Here is a 23,047-nt window from a genome sequence, read left to right as displayed (position 1 = left end):
CCATTACTTATTTAACTTTGGTTTTGTAAGTCAGCATTTTAATAACTGAAGGTAATGTCCTGACACTGCTTACAGTTTCATAGTATACATTATTTATTTTTAATGTATATATAGGCTATGAATGATTAATATTATTCTCAAAAGCATTCTACACTCTTTGCAAATTCTTCTTTATTAAAATTGCTTTTAGTAGTTCATGTTACCTGATATTTTTTAATGGATCTCCAGAGTGAATCACTAAAAGACAGCATTAGGTATGTGAACTCTGTTAGTTCTCTGTCTTGGCTGCCTATTCCAAAAATGGCCCAGGAAAGGAGAAATATAAAAGAAAAATCAGAAACCTCCTTATATTAGAATTTTTATTTCAATGGTTTTGTTCTCAGCAATACTTAACTTTAGGAAACTGTTTTTGTTAGTTGCAGCCATGTTTGGATTCATTAATATTAGTTTTAATGTCATTCAGTGTTGGAGGAGATGAAAAGAAAGTCAATATTGGGTTCCTCATTTACTCACAGCAGTTTAAAAAGTATTGCTCAATTCACTTTAGCATTTTATTACTGTACTTATATACTCTGAAGAAGCAAAAATGTAAATGGCTAAAGTCAATATATTACTGCATTTATTGCATTTTATAACTGAAGGGGGCAAGCAAAGAGTATTTTAAATATGACCCTGCCATTTCCTAATGTGGTGTAACAGTGATTCGCTCTGACTGATGTCCAGTACCTATATTTGTGCATCTCAGGATTTTGTTTCTTTTTTTACTTGTCTTAAGCACTGTGTTAGGCTTTAGTTTTATCCATAGCTCCACCCAGGTCATTTCAACCCTTCAGTCTTTCCCATTGTAGCTGTGACTGTGTGTTTCAATATATTCCCTATTGTATTGCTTCCTGTTTTTATAAGGGCATATTAGTTTCATTTCTTTCCCTTCTAACCTGGACGGAGATTTTTATACAATGCAGCCATGTCTTCTAGTAGTACCTTTTAAGTTTGCTGGAAAGATCCTACGTACTGCCTTACGTTTTTCAGTCTCATAAATCAACTTGATCTACCCAGTAGGCTTTTGCTGTGCTGTGTAACTTTTACATGCACCAATATTTAGACTTATATTCTGCTTTTCTGCTATGTCATTTTGAGTCACTTGTGTAAACATACTAGCTGAACAAATTAGCAGTGCTCTTAAAATCTGTTCATTTTATAAATGACCTAGTTATGTGCTGGTTTGGGCTTTAATATTATAATTAAATTGTTGTTGTTAAATGAGCTTGTTTCCCAGCCAGTTTGTAAAACACCTTGATTAATTTCCTGTGGATAAGCAGCAGAAATGCCTGGTAGCAGCTTGTCTCAGTACCTGATTTTGCTTTTGCTCAGTGAATGGGGGATCCTGGTCTGGGGACACTCCGAGGCGGAACAGCCATACCTTCAATTGCCGCATGCTGGTCAAGCCTCTGGCTGAGTCTGAAGAAGGCCACGATAACCAGGAAGCACATCAGAAATATGAAACTATGCAGTGCTTTGCTGTTTCTCAACCAAATTCCTTCAAGGAGGACGGTGAAGGTAATTACCATTTCCAGTTTGTGTTAATGCACTTTCAGAGCAGTTGATAAAGTTGACCTCTAAGTCTTGAAAATTGGAAAAATTCTTAGGTTTGGGGTTTTTTTTATTTAACTGTAGAAATGTGCTTTTGTGTCTTGGCTATGAGGATATACACTTGCATGCAGCTATTCGTTAAACCAGCTGAGAGAAATTCTGTTTACCTCAAAGGGAGATACCCTAGTTTTATATTGCTGAAATTGTAAAAAAAATGTAGCTGACTAGGAAGAAGGTTTCAAAGGGCAATTTTTTGAATTCTTAGAATTTGAAGACAATCGTGGTTCACCATTTCCTTTCCCATTTACTACTTCAGCAGGTAAATTTCCTCGGATTGTTTTGTAAGTGTTCAGGTAAGTAAAAATTGTTATAGTGAAGGTGAGTTCTCAGGAACAGGAAGCATTTGAGGCAAGTTTAAGGAATTTGACTTAGAAAATATGAAGTGGGGAGTGTTAAAGAAACATGCTCTTTGTGCATGCAGTATATTCTCTTTTATTACTTGCTTCCTGAGTGGTTGAGGTACTACAGGTAGATTCATAAACGTGTGCCAATACTTATGGATTGTGGTGGAGTCCTTGTTAGTTTTTCTTCCGAAAGAAAGCAAAGCCACCTTTCCTGTTTTATTTAATGTTTTAGGAAGTAACGAAGATACAAATCTACTGAGTTTTGTCTGTGCATGTATTAGTACAAAATCTATATTTTGATCTGAATAGATTTAAGGAACTTTTTTAAAGTATTTCTGAAGTCTTTGTGGAAGCAGAAGTCTTCCCTTTTCATGAAAATAAAATGAAGTAACATTTTTCTCTAAGATTTGCAGTCTTGCTTGATTTGTGTTGCAAGAAGAGCTCCAATGAAGGAAAGACCACTTCTTCCTTCGTCAGAGAGCTTTACTACACGCCAGGATCTTCAAGGTATTGTGAAATAAGAGTAGAAGTTTTTAATTGTATTTCCTTTTCCTCACTGGAGAAATTGCTATAACAGATATTTTCTAATGTATCTAATATCAGGCAAAATAACTTCATTGGACACAAGTACCATGCGAGCAGCTATGAAACCTGGCTGGGAGGATTTGGTGAGAAGATGCATTCAGAGGTTCCATTCACAGCACGAGGGAGAAATATCTTTTGCCAAGAGGCATCACCAGGAAGGTTAGGTTTCATACTTTTAGTACTTTTTATTTTTAACCTGTTTGCCATTTGTGTCTCTTGGTTGTTCTCTCTTTGTTATGCTTTCAGAACAATCACCAGCTACTGACAGTCCCTTTCTCAAGCTGTTGTACTTAGCACACTGGTGGCTCTCTCTCTAGGGAGGTCTTCAGCTTTCTCAGTGGTTGTTTTAGCCTTCTTGCTACAACTGTGCCATCCTGGAGTGTGTTTTAAATCTTCCAAATGTCAAAATTATTTTGGAAGGAAAGACCCTTGCATGTTGTCCAAATGTTCACTCACCATTATTCTTCAGAACCTCAACTCACACATTGCAGTTCATTGCCAGTATTCCCTTTCTTTACAAAAATGGACTTTTACTGTCACATTTCCTGTGAGAAACATTGAGTGTAAATTCCCAAAGCTGCATCTCTCATACTGTTTGGAAACCTACGTTGTTGCACTTTTTCTAGCTGATAAGTGTTATAGGATATACCACAAGCACATCTACTCAGTCAGGATTATGGCAGGTAAGAAATAGCAAAGTACTGCACTTGGAATGGTCCCCATGAGGTTTCTGTGGTAGTGACTGGGTGGGGATTTTTCATAAAACCCTTATACTTCTAATTCTAGTAACACAGACCCAAATTAATAAAAGCAAATAACCCTATCTAGTCCATGGGAAAGTAATTTCAAAACCAATTGGGAATAGCTGGAACGTTTCCAGTACAGAAGCATCATTCTTTGGGTTCATGTTTAAAGAACAGGGTTTACAGCTGGCTTGTAACAAATAGTTACCATGGTCATTAAGCAACAGACGTGTCATCTTGGATACTAAATTATAACTGGAATATCAAATTATTCCACCAAATATACACCAAAAAAAGAGCTTTAGTCATGAGTCATTAGTTAAATGTTCTTTAATATGTTCTGCTTTCCTGAAATCATCAGGTGGTCTTTTAGAAATGTGGGGTCACAGAAATGCTGTGTTATTTTAGATAACAGTTTTGGAGGTATGTACAGTAGAAGTGCTAAAAGTTCACAGCCTTGTGCTGTGATTTTAGACAACTGAAGAAGGCAATATGCAATTAAAATTACACCAGGAGTCTAGAGAGCAGTTGAAGGTAAGGACCCATTTGTGCCAGAGATGATTTAGGGGTATGTGTTATGGCATCCCAGCAATTTATTTCAGTCTTCTTGAAGTTGTTCCTGACCAAATTTGCAGCTACTGCCTTGAGTCCTAAGGTAGAATGAGTCCTTTCTTAAGCTTTCTATGAAGTGGTAAAAATATAAGTGTTTTGGTGTTTACACTGTATCATTTTGCAGTTGTGGCTTAGGATCATCATGTAAATTGTAGAATTAATCTAAATGAGAGGGCTCTTTTCTTCTTGTCAAAATGAAAAGAGTGAGTGGTAAGAGGAGGGAAGACCTCTGGAATTACTTCCCTACAAATGATAGAGCACCGAAGAGGAATAATGGCTGAAATATTTTGCTCCCCTGACCTGCAGTATGGGGAAGAAAAACAAGTCATCTTGGCTGGAGCATCTTTGTGCTTGCAGTTTTCAAGTCATTGTGGTTTGAGAATGGAAGCAAAGAAAGTAATGCTCTCCTACATGTAGTCCAGCATTACAGTGTGAAAAAAATCCAGCATTAGCTTGATAAACAATAAAAAACATGCTTTAAAATTATCTCTCAGTGTAAAATGCAGAATATATGGTAAGTTTTTATTGGCCACGGTCAGAAAAATAGCATTTCCTCAAGAGGAATATGGAAACATTCTTGTTTGCTTAAAGAATTAGTTTGGAAAATGATTTAAGTAGAGATTTCACTTGTATCCTGTTGGCATTGAGTACTGGAATTTCCTGATGTGGTATATGCTAAAGTTAAGAGCTTTGGACTTTCTGGTGCCCAAAGGTTAAACTGAAACAATGACATACCTAACAGTGAAATTTTGTTTTGTATTGTTTCACTGTTGTAGGTTTTTGTTTTTCGTTACATTTTTACTCTGAAAACCCCCTTCTGGTTGTTTAAATTGTGCTTCCTGTTTTCTCACTGCCTAGATAATACTTTGCAACCTTGCAGAACAATATATAACAGTGGGGGACAGGGAAGGAAAGCAATCGTAACCAGTCTTGCAAGGCTGAAAATGTGCTAGCTCTGTAGACCAGAAAAATAAAGGCCACACTTGGAAAACCACATCATTTCATTACAACAGGAAATATTAAAAGACTAGCAATGAAATGAAGATCACATGATAATATTAATTTAAAAAAATAAAAAAGAGAGAGACAGAACCTCACAGAAAATACAGATGTACGAAAAAATAAGAAACTAAATGTATTTGTAGTGCTTCGTTCCTATTTTTTCCCTAAATGAGTATATGAAAATTTTTGTATTTTACTTCTCTTGTGTCTGCAATCCTAATGTGATTGCTTTTGGACTAGAAATTTTAAGGGACCACACTTGTTTCATTGATGGCAGAGAGTGAACAGTAGAATAAATGTTTGGGAGATGTGCTTTTCCATAACATGTTTTAATATTTCATTAAAGAAGTGTCACAGAGGTGTATGGAAGTTAAAAAACTGAATTTGTTTAAGTTCAGATTTACATTAAAAACTTAAAGGGCTGCAGAATGTGTACAGTGAAGTAAACCCCAAACCTGAAATGCAATCAACACTGAGAAAGGGTAGCAGAGCCCCAGTTTTGATTTAGGTAATTTTATTTCTAATTTTTTAGCCATATATATTTTGTATTTGTTCTTTTAAAAGTAATAATTTCTCTTTCCAGTTCTCATTTCTAATTGTTCTTAGGTAAGAGTTTATGCATTTTTTAAATTAAAGAAGTAGTGATAGCAACTGTTGCAAGACAATTTAGTCAGGCTTGGAGGAGAATATACAGGCTAATGGAAACAGATGATCTAAAAACTAAGGACATTTGTATCAAATCATCATGGTGTAATGGTACAGTGAAAAAGTGTTTGAGGAACAAAAGGAATTAGACACATATTTGATGAAAAGTGAAATGGACATCAAGAGCTTCCTGTCTGCTCCTGGAATACATTCTGTTTCATAGTATCTTCCTGTTGTTGCTGTCACTCCTTGCAGATTTTCATTTGATCGCCCTACAGCATGCGGGATCCTTTTTTTTTGTACACATCTATTTATTTTCAAAATGTTATTTTTATTTATTTTGCTTAATTAGCACCACATCTGGGTATCGGTGCTGAGCATGTTAGATGTTGAGCAGCTGAGCAGTGTGCCATTAGCTTACCTGAGTTGTTGTTGTGCTTGCCTGCAGTGCTGAGGCAGGGGCTGGCCTTCAGCCCCGTTTATCGCTTTTCCCTGTCGGACGGCACCATCGTCTCTGCCCAAACCAAGAGCAAGCTCATCCGCTCTCAGACAACCAGTGAACCTCAGCTTGTCATCTCCTTGCATATGCTTCACAGGTAAGCCTGGCCACTTCCTTGTTGTAAGCATACTGTTGTTATTATATTTCTAAAGTCCATACCTTCTGAGTGGTTTTCTACCATGCTGCTCTTCTCAGCAGTGCAGTTCCTTGTGGCTTCATCAGGGCTCTCAACCCACCCACTTTTATCCTAGTAACCTTCACGAGCCACAGCTACTGCCCAACTAAGGACTTCACAGCTGTGGCTCATTTAGAATAACTAGAACTGGCAAGGCCACTTATATTCCCCAATGCAATACATTTTACTGTGACTCAAAGGCCACCTATACTTCCTTGCGTCCACACTCTGCTGAGAGTCATGCAAAGCACAAGGCTGCCAAAGCAAATAGATCGTTTAAGGCTGATAGATTTCTCTTGACCCAGAACTGATATCATGGAAACCAAGTAAGATTTTGAAATCAATGCTTGCAGCAGGAGAAGACTGTAAGATTGTTTCAGAATTTGAAAATGGCATGCTGGATTTTCAATGCCATGTTCTTCTTTTCAGTATTTTAATTTCCTGTATTTTGCATAGTAGATACAAGAAACTTTTCAATAGTGATTAAATCTAGAAAGCTTAGAATTCTTGTAGTTCATATTCTGTTATTGGTTCTGGTTCTTCTTTAAAAAACATGTTATGAGTATTAGACTTTAGACACTTTAAACAAAGTGTTGCTTAATTCTTTGATTCTTTTTGTGCCTTGTCTTTTCTGGTGCTTGGCTTAGCGGCTCTCATATGTCCAGTTCTAAGCAGTGTCACTACTGTTAGTTTGGGTTTTTTTTTCAAAAAGTAGAGACAATAATATGCTAAAGTCAGTATTGAGCAATCACTGACATCAGAACTTTAACATGCAATTTTTATTAAGTCATTGCACGTCCTGATGTATTTGTACCAGATTTTGTTTCAGGCTTTATTCCCAGTCCTCCGTATCATTTTTCTTGAGAGGAAGAAAACAGTGCTAAACATACTTATAACTGAAACCATTTTATAGAACTTGTAGATTGATCTGGCTAAAAGCTGTCTGCAATTTGTTTTCTTTGGATTGCTGAATAGACCTAGTATTTTATTAAGTGCCATATCTTAAATTTTAAAAAGCAAGCACTGATAATTTTTAAATGGTACTCATAAATTTTCTTGCACTTTTTAAAGCAGAGTGCTGGTACTACTGTATTTGTAATAAGGTATTAAAAATACCTCTTTTTTATAGTTAATGTTTTTCACTTTTGCCTTTATACCTAAGGTAACCAATAGAGAATAAGAAGATTCACTGCTCTGTATTTTTCAATATTTTGCTACTCACACTTTAGCAAAACTGAAGGTTTATCTGCACTTACTTATACTGTGCAAATAGGAATGGTTTTTGTCTCATGGAGAATGCATATTAGGAATGTTCCATTTATATTTGGTTTTGGAAGTCTGGAGTTGATTTGATTTTTTTTTGTCAGAATCTCATTTTTTTCCTTCCTAACCTACTTGGCTCTGTCTCTTTTGTAGCTTTTAGCATTTGGGAATATATCTGATTTTCCTAATTTAAGTTTTAGCACACAGTAAAAAGTGTATTACATCCTCCCATAAACTAATTAAAATCTACTGAGGAAAAGAAAAGTGACCTTCAGGTGCTCTCACAAGAGCTTTTTCTCTGTGTATGTGTGTCTCTCTCTTCTCTTTCTTCTGTCTTGAGGCTTACATCTCTAAAATACAAGTTTCAGCTTCTGTGTGTGTGGTTTGTTGTTTTTCTTCTCCCCTTTTCCTAAATGCCTGTGCAGGACTGGATTGCTAACAGACTGTTCTCATTCTGAACAAGTATCCAGTAGTTCCCTTGGCTCACAGGCTGTTTTGGAGCAATATTGAAATACTCTGGCAGTGTAAAAATGTGACTTTTTCAACTTTCTTTTCACTATGAACTTGGTGGGCAAATAGCCCACTCCAGCCTTGTGGTGGGGCTAACTTAGAGAAATTCAAAACTCCTGCAAACAGCTGTCCACAGCTGTCTTGTAAAACATGTATTTGTTGGGTCATATGTTTCAGATGAGATTTCTTTCAGTTCTAGAAATTAGCTCTTGCCAAATTGTAGAGAGATACATTAAAGGGAGTGTGAAATTGTAACCTATCAGCATTTCTAATGACTGTCATTTAAATGAGGTTTAATTTTGTTTTTCCTCTCTTTCATTGTTTTCTAATGAGGTACTGAAAAACCATACTGTTAATGTTCAGCCATGTTGAGAGTTGCATATCACTTTTGTCAAATTGTTGATTTATTTTTGATTGTAGAGGTTTTGTGTTATTTTAAAGTGAGGTTTGGGGTTTTGCTTCTTTTTCCGTAATGTAATTGCAAGTTGGCCACTGTCATTTAGCTAATGGGCTGTTTTTCTTCCTCTTGCCACATAGAGAGCAGAATGTCTGTGGAATGAATCAGGATTTGACTGGACAAGGAATGGGGAAGATATTGAACCCAATTAGTTCCAGCAGCCCTGCCCATCAGGCCATGTGCAGTGGGAACCCAGGTCAGGATATGACCATCAGTAGCAATATAAATTTTGCCATAAATGGCCCAAAGGAGCAAGTGGGCATGCCAGCAGGCAGGTTTGGTGGTTCAGGGGGAATGAACCATGTGTCAAGCATACAAGCATCCACTCCTCAGGGTAGTAACTATGCACTAAAAATGAATAGCCCCTCTCAAAGCAGCCCCGGCATGAACCCAGGGCAGCCAAACTCTATGCTTTCCCCAAGGCATCGCGTGAGCCCTGGAGTGGCAGGAAGTCCTCGCATCCCACCCAGTCAGTTCTCCCCTGCAGGAAGTTTGCATTCACCTGTGGGAGTCTGCAGCAGCACAGGAAATAGCCATAACTACACCAACAGTTCCCTGAACGCACTTCAGGCCCTCAGCGAGGGCCACGGCGTTTCTCTAGGATCGTCGTTGGCTTCACCTGACCTAAAAATGGGAAATTTACAAAATTCCCCTGTGAATATGAATCCTCCCCAGCTAAGCAAGATGGGAAGCCTGGACTCTAAAGACTGCTTTGGAATATATGGGGAGCAATCAGAAGGTACAACTGGACAAGCAGAGAGCAGCTGCCATTCAGGAGAGCAGAAAGACAGCAGCGATAGCAGCATGCCACCGGTTGTCAGTGGCGAGAGACCTGATGGACAGAATAAACTGCACGATGGAAAAAGCCAGACAAAGCTCTTACAGTTGCTGACCACCAAATCAGATCAGATGGAGCCTTCACCTTTGTCCAGTACCATGGGAGACATTAGCAAGGACTCCACGGGAGGATTGCCTGGGTCTGGTTCAGCACACGGAACCTCGCTCAAGGAGAAGCATAAAATTTTGCACAGACTATTGCAGGACAGTAGTTCTCCTGTAGATTTGGCCAAGCTCACAGCAGAGGCCACAGGCAAAGAACTGAACCAGGAGTCCAGTAGCACAGCTCCTGGTTCAGAGGTGACTGTTAAACAGGAGCCAGCGAGTCCTAAGAAGAATAATAATGCACTACTTCGCTACTTGCTAGATAAAGATGATACTAAAGATATTGGTTTACCAGACATACCCCCAAAACTGGAGCGGTTGGACAGTAAGACAGACCCTTCCGGTAGCACAAAGTTAATAGCGATGAGGACGGAAAAAGAAGAGATAAGCTTTGAGCCTAATGAACAGGTAAGCTAATTTTTGCATTATGTGTGAATGACTTGTTCCAGGCCTGCATTCCTGCCATCTGACTTACACTAAGAGTAGCATCTTGGCACTTCAGGAGGCTGTTACCTGTCTTTTGAAATCCAGTCTTCACTCAGTTTCCCAGCTGGTGATGGTCACACTGTATAAAAGCACAGGCTCTGCCTGGGAGGAGATGGCCAATGCAGGGTGCCTTTCCCAGATGGTAGTCAGGCAAAGAGAAAATACTCGTGACTCTTGGTTAGTGCTGCCTAATTGACAGCTTTTCCCACAGGCTGAGGTTGAACTGCTGTTGTGCTTGCTAAATGGGTCCTTGACCTAGCCCAGCATAGCAGCTACACTCCTGCCATGGAAAACAGGTTCATGCTCAAGAACAGTTGTTTGAAAGGACTGATAACAACTTTGCATTACTGGTCTTCATGTTATGCTTGACCTGCAAATTAAAATCTAAGCAAATAGACTTATGTGGCAGTCTGGAGGATTTGATGGGATTTTCTTGTAATCTTAAAAATTCTTTATATTCAGCCTCAAATTTCTGTGAAAGATTAATTGTTCAGTGCAGGGATCGTGTCTCCTCATGCAAGGTTATCTGCATTGAATTTTGCATTCAGAATTTCTTTACTTTCTGTGCAAGATCCCTTGTTGCTGTGCTGCCCAACACAATAATAAATGGTGTATTGTTGGCACCTATGCTAAGAAGTGTTATGTCACACTGGCTTTGATGCAGAATTCACTTTCCAAAAGCAGCAGGTCCACATCATCCAGAGTGCTCCAGTTTTCAGAGCTTTGCAAGAAGAAGGGACACAGTGAAAGCAATCTGCTACTTCAGTATTACTGTTTATATTATTTATAAAATGGGTAATTACAATATCAATTTTAGTATAAAGCATTTTCTGGGAAGGTTATAACTAGCTGGAGTTAATGATCCTTAGATTTGTCCTACACTATCAAATCTCCCAGCTGGTCATTAATCCCCAGGCAGCCCTGTGTGTGAAGCCTTAGTTTGTAAATCATGACCAGATCATATACAATGCAAATGTTCATGTGTCTCATTCACAGCCATATCCTTAATTTTAAAAATTTTGTATATTTTCTAATGCGTAGACTAGGTTTGAGCTTGTTTATTTTTTTAACCCATTGTATCTTTTTATTATGTATGCATAAAAACATTCTTGTTTATATTTTCTATATTGTGTTGTGAGACTGAGGAGGGTTAGATGACATTTTCTTTGCCCTAAGACACAACATTGGATTATTATTTTTTTATTTGCCCTTTTGGCAGTCTGTAACTAGTAGACAGTTCTTTCAACAGTGGTTATAACCACAAAACATAGAGGCCAAATGTGTCACTGCAGTGTAGATGCAGCATTGTTAAAATCTCAGTTATCCAGGCAACTCCTAAGGTTACTTTGCTGCTTTTGTTTCAACAAAATTTGACAACTCTTGCCACTATGTAGGAGCAATTGTGGTTTTTCAATCCTTCCCACACTTTAGGAGAAACCAAGCCAAATTGTACTAATTTCTCCTCACTGAAGTTTGCACTGATTTATCCTCAAGCCTGGATGTTAGTTTGGTTTTCAATAGAAGCCTGTATTTTCTAGTGTTTGTAGAGGTAGAGTGTAGATTCTCTTTGAGAACTGATGGTTCATTAGGCTATGAAAATACAGAAATCAAGAATTTCATAGATAAACTAGCAAGAATGGCGTATTTTTAACATGTCTGATAGATTTCAGTTCCTAGTTCAGATCCTACACATTGAAGTCAGTACTAGATTGAAAGCAGAGATCTTCAATCCTCCAAAATTAGGTACTCAACAAGAATGTAAAATTTGGTAATCACAAAAAACTGTATGCCCTTCCTTCATAGATTTAAATCATGGCCTTCAGATGGTTTGTTCCCCTAGAATTAAATTTCTAAAAGAATTAAAATTTCCTCTTTCATGATCTCTGTGGAGTACACAAGAAACAGTTTAGCTTACAAACCAGTTCTCAGAGACCAAGTTCTGTCCCATCTAGAACTTTGTTGTCTAGTCCAAGCCAGTCCTACAAACTCCTTTTATTGCTGATGGAAACACAGAAAAATACTCCAGGACTTTTTTTTTCTTATCTTATCCTAATGTGTGTCTAAAACAGATGAGGTTAGCTGTTCTTTACTGGTATTCCCATTGACAAGTGGTAGCACAGGTGAACAGTTTAAACTAGCTGCTTTACTTTTTCATAGGCAACTTGTGTCTCACCCTAAATGTAAACATGAGACTAACTATAAAACCAGCTTTCAAGAAAGAGACTTCAATCTCTACAAGCGCTGCCAACCTCAAGCAGTTGAAAATCAGGTCTCCTGAATGATGAACTTCGTAAAGTGAATGGTCCATTCATTTTTTATTTTTAGGTTTTATGTTTCTGAGGCTGGGGAGGGATTTGAGGGGATTGAAGTGTGGGCTGTGGATGTATTGCCTTTTCTTAAAGTTTGAAGACAGAGTTTGTGTCCCAGGAGAGAGAGAGCCGGAGGTACAGAAAGGTCTGGGAGTTGGGTTTGCTCAGAAAACCACAAAGCAGTGCAGGAGATGTGATAAAGTGGTGAGGGCTTCCTCAGCTCCAAGGCATGGAGCAGCCAGTCTTGTCACTGTGATGGAAGACTGTTGGATAATGACAGAAGGGCTTTTGTTGCTCCTGTTGCTTGTAAACAGAACTTTAAAACCCACTTAAAATGCAGTGAAACCTGGAGCTAAGAAACAGAAGTCCAGCATGGAGTAGGAGAGGAAATGGTGGGAAATACAGAATAATCTAAGTGTTTAACTGTCTGAAGGCCAGGACTTTAAACAAATAATCACTTTACCCCAATTATAAAATTACTGAAAATATTTAGCATCAAAACTCTTCAGCTTTGGAAGATGGTCTCCCACAGGAAGTGCTCATTGCCTAAATTTAGATCAAAGCTGGAACTATTTAGTACAAGACTAGAACACAGATTCTTGAGCTAAATTCTTCCATCCTCCTGCATCCTTCCCCCTCCTTTTTCCTCCCATATGTAAAAATTAGCCATGTGCTTGTGTTACCTATTTTGCAGGTTTATTTAAAACTTCTCCTCCCTGAGGAATGTTGTATTTTTAAGTAATTAGTCACTGGAGTGTGCAGTTTCTCTGGAAACTGCAGCACAGCAGTAGTGGGATGGCCTCTACAAGGGAGATCAGTGTGTTGGGAGGCAACAGAGCCATTGCATTTTCTCCTTTTACTTTTGGTGTGACTTTCTGAGCAGGAAATGCTTTGAAGTGCACCACTGCACTAAAAATAGCAGTCTTCTAGGTAGTGTGTTTAAACATACACTTCTGCAGAGAGCAGCGACTGACAGGAAGCCTTTCTCAAATGGCAGAGAATATTTCCAGCCCTGCTGTACCTTTTTCCCTTCCTTGGTGGGATGATGCTTATCAGGCTTTATTAGGCTGGTTGCTGTTCCAGTTACAGCAGCTGTAGGGGAGGGGATGAGAGAGGGACCTGCTGGGGACACTCAGTGGGGTTTTTCCTCCAGCACCAACCGTGGTAGGGCTGTTGCTGTCGAGCACAAGTTCTCATATGGCTCAGCACTGTTGGAAAGGGAAGAGAGCGTCCCTCAGCAGTAAACCTGCCTTCTCCTGCTCTCCCTGACTGTCCACTGCCAGGAGCAGCCCCTGTAGTGGTCTGGAGATGGTCAGATGTGGCAAGGACTGCCTGACAGCTTGGAGGTGAAGGAGAGTGAAAGTACAGGGGAACATCAGAAAAACATCATGAACAATGTTAGATATGGCCTTGCTAAAGCAGCTTGTTCTCTGAGAAATCACCTGGGGGGGCGTGGAATGAAATCCTAATCTCCACAAGTGTACTCTCCTCTTTTTTGTTCAGTAGACCATAAAGACAGGCTGTTTGACAGGGACTTTGCAATGCAACAGTCTGCACAAATGCTGTTCCAGAAATCATCTCAAGTATGTACATTCTTGTCCTAAAACTCAGAAACTGCTCTGGTGTTCCTCACATATTTTATCAACTATGCTGTATTCATGCTTCATGTGGAAACCAGTGTCTTCCCAATACCAGCATATTTTCTCTACACATGCCACTCATCTTTAAAAAACCTATTTCTGGTTTAATAGTCCAGGATCCATTAAGTTCATGAGGAACATTTGTTTCTTCTTGAAATTCTATCAAAACCTTAGAATGGGGATTCCATTTTCTGAATGTCTTTCAATTAGAGTTCTGCTTTCAAATGTTAGTCATAGAATAGCTTGATAATTTAATAGGATTTCTAGCCAATTTTATGTTTATTGCAGTTACCAGGGAGAAAAATACTGTATTGGTTCCACTTCTAATTTCCTTTTCCCTTCTTTTTATAATCCTTTGATTTATTGCCAGTTTGGAGTAGGGATTTGGTTTCATTTGCCTCTTATGTTCAAATGCTTTGCCCGTACTTCTGAGGTAGAAGATGAGCTAAACTTCAAATTTATGCAAATCAGATGTAACTTCAAGTTGTGTCCCCACCAAAAAACATCCTGTTGTAAGTCCTTAGAATAGAGGGTCACAGTGCAAGCCGTGGGCAATGCCCATGGCAGGAAGCAGATTTCCGGAGGCTTGAGTATCTTATCCAGTCCTTCACAATCCATGGAAGCTGGGCTTTGAAACAGCAACTTCTGTAAAACCAACTTCATGTTGAGGTGCAGCTGCCTTTCAGTACAGCTTCTGTTAACTCTTAAGTTTAATCTGTGTTTCTCTATATGACAGTAAAAAATAAGTATTTTTTCAAATGCAAAAATATCCCTGAGAATTATTTGTCTTACACTTGCTGGCACTTTGTGCTCACCTTCTACAGAGATTGTCATAATTGCATTACTTAGACATAGTGAAAATACCCACACAAGAACTTCCGTGTGATGCTTAGCACTTTATCAGGTGGTTTTGTTTTTTTTTAATTCCTGACAAATAATTGTTTCACTGGGAGCTTAGGTGTGCCTTCTATTTACGTATAATTCAATTTAGGCCATTAACAAAATAAATATAGACTATAACTAAAAGAAAAATCCCTTGAATCTAGCCAAGTAAATATTTTAATGCTAGTTTCTGCACATATGGTGCCATTTGAGGATGAGTCTGGAAAGACTTAGGTTAACATCATAAATTGGTGTTAATTCCAAATCTCTTGGAATTTTTGTAGCAGTGGAGAACCCTTATAAAAAATAAAGTTTAAGTATTTAATATTGATTATTCAGCAAAAAGGGAGAAGTATGTATTTGGGTTGTTGTAATACATCTGTTGTATTTGCCCTTTCTTTGCCACTTCTGAGAGGAATTAGAAACATTTTAGGGAGTGCAGTCTTCTGACACATTTGGATCAATATGTTCTTCATTGGTGTTTTTTTAGGTTTGGTTTTGAGGTTGTTTTTTTATATATATATCTAGTGTTTGAACAAAGAATTGCAGTAGCCAGAATGCTAAAAGAAAAGATGACACAAAATCCCATGTAAAACCAACCAAAAAAAACCCCCTGCAACGTATAAAACTTCCCTTTGCTGTTGTCTCAGATCCATGTAATGAAGGCCATATGTCTTAATTCCCCCAAAGAGTACTGAATCATCCTTCTATAATTTATGGTGCTCTGTATCAGTCTCTTCTCCTGGCTCTTGCGGTCTTCTTGTAGCAGATCTGCCATCGCTCAAATGCAGCTCCTATAAACATCACTCATGGCTGTCTCTTGGAGCACCTTTTTGAATCTGCTTATCACCTGTCCCTGCAGTGATTTAGGTTTTATATAATCACTTTGGATTTCTCCTGGCTCAGCCTTTTCTACTGATGTGCTGGATCCACCCAGCTGCTTGTAATTGCCTGGAAAGCAGTGGGACCCTCATCAAAGGGATTTGTCAGGAACAGGTAATCTTGGACCAGCCAACCTGTTTTCCTTCAGCAAGAAAGTAGCAGAATTGTTGGAATAATAGAAATTGTGTGTCAAGGTGTTTAGATTTGAGTAAGGCCCTTTTCCTTATGGCAGGGTAGAGGTACATGGTCAAGATGAAACTGCTGTGAGTGGTGAGGAAGCTGTTTGGAAATCCCTCCACACACAGTGGTTATTGAAGGATTCACTGTCAAAATGGAGATGCTGCAGGACTCGTGCAGCATCTAGAGCTGCTCAGTGTTTTAGTTAACCTAAATGACCTGATGTGACAATGGAGCTTGGTAAAGCTAAGTGTGACACTTGAATGTGTCTGCAAACACCCTGGAGGACACAGTTCAGATTCAGCTGCAATGAAGAGATACAGATACAAAATATTAGAAGATTCAGGGTGAATAAATGCTATTTATTATCATTAGTTAAGAATAATGTCTCAGGTTTGTTTTTTTTTTTTAATATGAGGGGAGAAGTGACTAAATAGGAGTTTTTCAGAGCTGTTCTAGGGATCATAGTGATGACAAGAAGAGTGAGAGACAGTAAATGTCATGTAATTAAAAGAATCACATGCTTTTCTGGAAAATGCCATCAAAACATACTATGTGTAGAGGAAATTTACTCAGCAGCTATAAGGCTTCATTTTAAGTCCTGTCTTGGACACGGCTTCAGCAAAAGTGTGGATCAAGTGAAAGCAATCCACAAGAGCAACGAGAGTAATGAGAGGCCTAGAAAACAGGTTATTTGCTGAAGAAAATTCACAAGTTGAGATTGTTTGTTCATTTCAGCTTAAAACACAAAAAGGGCACATGTTTTCAAATACAGAAAAAGTTAGAAAAAGAAAGAGTAGCACAGTATGTTCTCCAGATTCAAAATAGGATTGGAAAAAATGGTCTAAATATCTGTGTGAGAGATTTTGCATTGAGACTGATAAAAGAAATACAAGAGTAGCAAGGATGGCAGAGTGCTGAAACCAATTCTCCAGGGAAGCTGTGGATTTTCTGTCTCTGGATGTCTTTAACAAGCAACTGTATGAACTTCCACAGGGAATGGCATACACTGATTTTGCCTGGAGGCTTTAAATTTCTTCCAGTCCTCTGATTCTCTGATTTCCTACCATTTTGCCAATACCACCAGCCTCTAGATCACCCACATCCTGCCTTTTGATGGAGTGAATTCCCTCCTCTTTTGCACCGTATACTACAATTTATATGACTAGGACATGATATAGAAATAATAAAAAATAGCACCATGATTATTTGCAGTCAGTCACCCAAAAAAAGCACTTAGCAGTGTAACCTTGGGGCATTTTAGCTACCTTTGAATAAATAGCTGGACTTCCCAGGAGCAGGCTAGATGTGGTGGCAGGGGTTCTGTACAGACTAATGTGCAGTGCTTCCTAGCTAGCCTGGGAGAACCTCAGTAGATATTTAAAGCCATCTCAGGTATTTCTACAGTATCCTGTGATCTTTGGCCTAAGTTTGCTCTCAGTAAGAAGTTCATGATGTGGGGAAGGACAAAAAAAAAAAAAAAAAAAAAACGAGGAAGAATTGTATTTCAGTTCTGTATGTTTGTGGTGTTATTTCTCAGTTCCCCATCCTTCATGGGTGGCTGCTCACTCTGCCTCTACTCTGTCATTGCACATTTCCTAATGAAGACACTGATTTTGAGTAGATATTTGTTATAAATACTGCTATGATATATTTACTGCTCAAGATGGTAGTAAACTGAAACTGGAAACCCTGTTCTTAATTATTATCCAAGTCTTACCCTTATCAAGAGTTTAGGATTGGAGAATATAGTTGCAATGATTACCACATTTCAGTCAGAAAATTATTTTAATTCTAAGAGGTTTTAGACAGAGAAGCTGACAAAAGAGAGTATCAGTGAAAATCAATATATATAAGAAAAATAGCAAGTAAGTAATTATGTTAGTGTAAGGTGAACTTAATTTTTCTCCCATCTTTATTTCATTAATTTTCTACTGAATTTAAATGTAAATTCATATGTAGATGTAGATTTCTCTTGTCATACTCTAGAGAAGTTGTTTTTAATGATATGGGAAGTTGGGAGTATAATAAATTCCCAATCCTATGTATATATTTTGCCAGTTAACCTCTGTAGAGTTATTCAGTGTTCAGGTTTGGAATATAACAAAGAAAAGGCATATGGGGAATTGGTATAGCCATAAAGTAACTTTCTGATTGTATGCTTTTAATCAAGTCACAAAGAGACTAGAAATACAACTGTGTTGAAAGAAATAGCAGTTATGCCTACATAAACCCCCATCTTCAGCACTCCTGGCTGTCCTGTTATCCCTGCTGTCAACACTGATCACAGAGCGCACAGGCAGGAATCCCCCTGCTGCCCAAGGTATGGAATCAATGGAATCATAAGTCCCCAGCAGGACTTCTGAAGGGTGTCAGTGCCACTCTGGGCTCCCCAAAAGCAAGGGAAAAGCCCTGGGAAGCCTTCCCAGTCCCCTTCCAACAGGTTTGTGAGCATCCTCCTCATCAGGTCTGTTTCCAGACACATCAGAGGCCACTCGGGCGGGACACTGGGGGCTGCCCGGCTTGGCCAACAGCAGGCAAGCAGCAACCTGTACTGGGGTTTGTGTGTTGTTTCTTGCAGCCAGGCAGCGAGCTGGATAACCTGGAAGAGATTCTGGATGACCTGCAGAACAGCCAGTTACCACAGCTTTTCCCAGATAGCCGCCCAGGCGTGCCAGCGGGCTCGGTGGACAAGCAAGCCATCATCAATGACCTCATGCAGCTCACCAGTGACAGCAGCCCCGGCGCGGCAGTGGCCACCCAGAAACCAGCAATGAGGATTTCACAGAGCAGTGAGTGCACCCCACACCTGTACACACGGCTGGGGAACCCCCAGTGCGGGGTCGTGGTGCCCCGGTCAGGGTCAGCCTGGGAGGAACTGGGCAACTCCCGGTCCTGGGTGGTGTTGTGTGGTGACAGAGCGCCATCTGCAGTCCTCCCCGCTCCAGGCACACGGGAGCCCTGTCTAGCTCACACAGCCTGGAAGTGTGTGTCCCCAGGGACGTTTTCTGGGGTGCCCTCACATCAAACATCCCCTCCTGGGGTGACAGGTGACACTGCTGTTGGGAGGGCTTTGGCACAGAGAGCGTGTGCATCTTCTTGTGATGCAGGCTGTTCCTTCCTGGCAGCTTTTCTAAGCATGAAGGAGAGTCTTCTTCTAAAACCACAAGATTAATAGAAGGACAGATTAAGAATGCCCAACTTCAATTTGAGATTGTGGCTTTTAGTTGAGTCGCTTCCAGCTGACGGCTTTCCTTAACCTTATTAATCAGCTTACAAATCAGCATTGAAACGTTGGTTTGCCATCATTATATACTGGAAAGCAAGCAAGACAAGAGTGTTATCAAGTACTAATGTTGAATGCAATAGCATAAAAAACCACTGCTTCATTTTTGGCTCCTGTTGGCTGGGATGGCCGCATCTGTTTACTTCATTAGATGTGCTCTAGGTTTTTTTTCTTATAAAACATAGGGTTTAGATAATATTTGTAGTCATTCTGATAATAAAAAACTAACACTGAGCCACTTTCAAATTCACTCAAATTACTTAAAAATTTTTAGATAAATACTAATATTCTATCCATGAATATTGGTGTGCAAATTTGTATTAAGGCCACTTCAGATATCTTAAGTTATCACTTCCTTATCTATGTTGCTCAGAGAAAGATGCTTGGGTTTAATGTACTTGCTTTTGTGAGTATAGAGGTACTAACAGTAGCACCTCAAAAGTTCAGAAGGCAGTCTCTGTGCATGTGAGGTCTTCAGCATATTCTTCCTGAAGTAAGGTCTGTTAGTCCTTCCAGCCTTTTGGCTTTCTAGGGGTAGCCTAGCTTTAAATCTGCATTTAAAGCTACTGGCAGTACAGTAACAGTATGACTGTAAATAAGAGTGGCTTCATGGTTAGCAGCAGTTCTGTAAAAGCAGCATCCTGTTTCCCATTTAAATTAAAACCCTAAAATATTTTCCCCCAGCTTATGCTTGTGTCTGTGCCTGATTCCCCTAGGAACTTGTGCCTTATGTTCAGTAGAAGGGCACACAGAAAACAGGTCCACAGAAAAAATTAGGGGTCTCTCATATTGCTTACAAAAAAACAATGTAGAATGAATGTCAAATCATATACAATTCCAAAAGTGATTTGGGGTTTTTTATGGTTGTTTTTTTCTGATGAAATAACCAACTTTAATTTTACAGGTTTTAATGAATTGCATTTATTTTCAACAGACAAATAGTTTTGCCTGTTGAAAAATAGAAAGGCTGCTAGATCTACCAAATTGCTAGTCTGTTATATGGGGGATAGGGAGCCTCCTTTAGTCCCATTCTGACAAAGAGTAGAATAAGCAGGAGGTGATGTGATCTAAGCACCAGCACAGCTCATCAGCTGTGTTGTTATTTTGTCACATTTCCAGAATTCCTTTTTGTAATATTAGTTGAGGCTGGCAAAGCTGCACATAAAATAACTCATTTATCTATGTGATGTGTCAGACTTCTGGAGCAAACTGTTCTGAAACTGTCACTGAAGTTTAATTTTGCTTCAGTCCTTAGACTTTGTGATACCCCTAATCTTGAAAAAGTAATTTTTGCTTCATAAGTAAGTTTTGTTTGCTTAGTTGAACAGGCAGACAAGACAAAACTTAAATCTCATGGTTAGAAGTTAGGTGTATGTAATGTGATATATTTTCTGTACACACATATAGGCAAATACACCTGGCAGAGAACTTACATTAAAACAAAAATACAATGAGTTCCTGTAGTCTGGTTTTACAAAATAAAAGCCAGAGACCTCTGTTGTGAGATATTTCTCTGCATTTTAATAAACTTGCTAAACCTCATCTAAGTTTTCAGATTCAAAAGTAGCACTACTTTGGTCTAAAATAGGAAAGTATTGATTTAACTTCTCAGTAATGTGATGAACTCAAAAATGCAGAAGTGCCTCTTCTAGGGGCAGCTATCAGAAAGTATTGCAAATAATATTTTCACAAAAATGTTTAATTTACTTGCATGTATGTCATGGGTATGATTGGAAGTGGAATCAAAGCTACAAGGTCAGTGTTTGATTCATGTTTGAGAACTAGTTGAGCACACAGAGGATGCTTTCATGCATTGGAACATTGCCCAAAGACCAGCTGAGCCAGATGCTTGCCAGTCACAGTCTGAAACTCACTTTGCTGAGGCAGTCTGGTGTTTTATTTGCAGAGGCTGATTTTAAAGGCACAACCCAGAAGAAAGTAGTTACATTAAGGTCTGATTCTGGGCTGGTTTATAGTTGTTGCTGAATCACAGAAGTATTTATTTTTATTAATGACAAAAATGCAAAGCCCAAAAACTTAAGAGGGACATGTTAAAATGGGGCTGTGGGATCCAGTATAGAGTCAGTCTGTCCTTAATTTTGAAAGCTTCTTCAGGGGCATAGCTTGTGCTGGAAACCTCTCCAAACTGAGATAATTCCTAACAATCTGCCTCAGGATGGCATCTGCATGCAATTACAGTCCTACTAGGTATAAGATTAATTGACAGTAGTATGCACATCACATAGTGGTATATTTTGCTGTAGTGGCTCTTCTGTCAGTTTACTAGCATAATTTAAAGTTTTTTTAAATATGCATCATATCTGGTTTGTGTTTAGTGTCAGAATGTTCCATTTTGAAATTTATATTTAAATGTCAAGAAGGGATGTTTCTCAGACAGATAGGGAGTGAGTAAATTATGCAACATTAAATAGCTGAGCCCAAGAGCTTTAATTGTGTCTAGGTTCTTTTTTTTTTTTTTTAACTTAGTGAAGTTTCCATTCTTTTAACTTTGCTTTTTTTTTCTTTGCTCCTCCTGTCTAGCTTTTAATAACCCACGAGCGGGGCAACTGGGCAGGTTGTTACCAAACCAGAATTTACCGCTTGACATAACACTGCAGAACCCAACAGGTGCAGGATCTTTCCCACCCATAAGAACGAGTAGCCCCTACTCAGTGATACCTCAGCCGGGACTGATGGGCAGGAATGAAGGGATGATAGGAAGTCAAGGAACTTTGGGCAACAGCAGCGCAGGTAAGATGATTTTCCTTTTTTTTTTTTTTTTAAAGATACTTGAGTAACAGGCTATAGCATGTGCAGCTTAACATTTGGGTTAATACCAGTGCAGATTATTACTCTCCATGAAGTCTGTTTTGTGGCATGTTATGTATTGGCATATTTATTTTGAATTTCTCTGTCTGCATATTTTTATTCCTCCCTTTTATGCACTGCCTTTTACCTACCTATAGAGATGAGTCTTTCAAAACAAAATCATGGGCAATACTGTTGCCCTTATGATGTTGGCTTTGCCCTCAATTATTCTTTACTTAGTAGACTTAGCTCCTTTTTGAGAGCCATCAGATGTTGCAATTAACAACATGGTCACCTAATAATGAACAAACATATAGCCTGTTTGAGAAGAAAAGTCTGGCTGATGGATTTATTTCAACTAGTGCATAATCTGAGGTTGTGCAAGTGTGCATCAACCACTGTAAGAGCTCTGAGTAAATAAATGGGCATTGTAAATCCTCTCAGCTGGCTATTTGGTGTCAAATTTGTATATTTCATTGGCATCAGTATTAAAAGAGACATGCAGCCAAAGGCTGAAATATTTTATTTATGCAGTTCAGAAATCAACTTGCATTCTTTCAAGTGTCCTCTTACTTTCATGTTCTGTATACATGTTAGAGGATTTTATTCATCTTATGTATACAAGTTAGAGAATATTATTGTGTCTCTGCCTTGCTCTAGCACAGCACATCTTTCATCTGATAGAATATGTACACAAATGGGCTGAACCTGAGGATGTAACACTAAAGCAACTTTTGTACAGCAGCTGAAACAAAGACCCTCTTCAGAGGGTTTTTCTCTGGTTATATGTCACCAAATATTTGAACCGATTAGTAAGAATTGTTTGTGATTTTTTAGGGATTTTGCATAATGCAACTGAAAAAACCAATCTGAACCACTAGTCCAACCTGAAATCAGTGTTTTATCTAGTCTCTTGACTGGTATAAAATTAAAATGTATAACTGTGACTGCCATCTTTGGGCCTTGGGGATTTTTGTGTTTGGTTTTGCTTGAGGCTTTTTGGCTACTGTCAGCGTAGTATTCTGTATATTCCAAGTGTAAATAAAACGTATCAGTTGTTTACAGTAGATGTGGGAGGACTTCCCCTATAATAACGGTAATGGGCTTCAGCATCTATCGGAAAGTTCCTGTGAGTAATTTCCCTGCACTG

The 23,047-nt window shown here is 38.9% G+C and overlaps 1 protein-coding gene across 4 annotated transcripts in view; it reads left to right on the top strand.

Moving 5' to 3' along the window:
- NCOA2 (nuclear receptor coactivator 2) overlaps positions 1 to 23,047 on the top strand; it is a 188,808-nt gene that overhangs the window by 141,578 nt on the left and 24,183 nt on the right. For all 4 annotated transcript variants that reach the window (XM_064706216.1, XM_064706215.1, XM_064706217.1 and 1 more), the window contains 7 exons: positions 1,372 to 1,557; positions 2,400 to 2,501; positions 2,598 to 2,738; positions 6,030 to 6,177; positions 8,566 to 9,835; positions 18,385 to 18,595; positions 21,631 to 21,840. In XM_064706216.1, coding sequence (XP_064562286.1) covers positions 1,372 to 1,557; positions 2,400 to 2,501; positions 2,598 to 2,738; positions 6,030 to 6,177; positions 8,566 to 9,835; positions 18,385 to 18,595; positions 21,631 to 21,840 — 2,268 coding nt within the window. The remainder of the gene's footprint in view (positions 1 to 1,371; positions 1,558 to 2,399; positions 2,502 to 2,597; positions 2,739 to 6,029; positions 6,178 to 8,565; positions 9,836 to 18,384; positions 18,596 to 21,630; positions 21,841 to 23,047) is intronic.

The sequence above is a fragment of the Zonotrichia leucophrys genome, chromosome 2 (genome assembly GCF_028769735.1).
Source record: "Zonotrichia leucophrys gambelii isolate GWCS_2022_RI chromosome 2, RI_Zleu_2.0, whole genome shotgun sequence".
Classification (NCBI taxonomy): domain Eukaryota; kingdom Metazoa; phylum Chordata; class Aves; order Passeriformes; family Passerellidae; genus Zonotrichia; species Zonotrichia leucophrys.
Note: the sequence above shows the minus strand (reverse complement) of the source record. Positions and strands in the feature narration are given on the sequence as shown.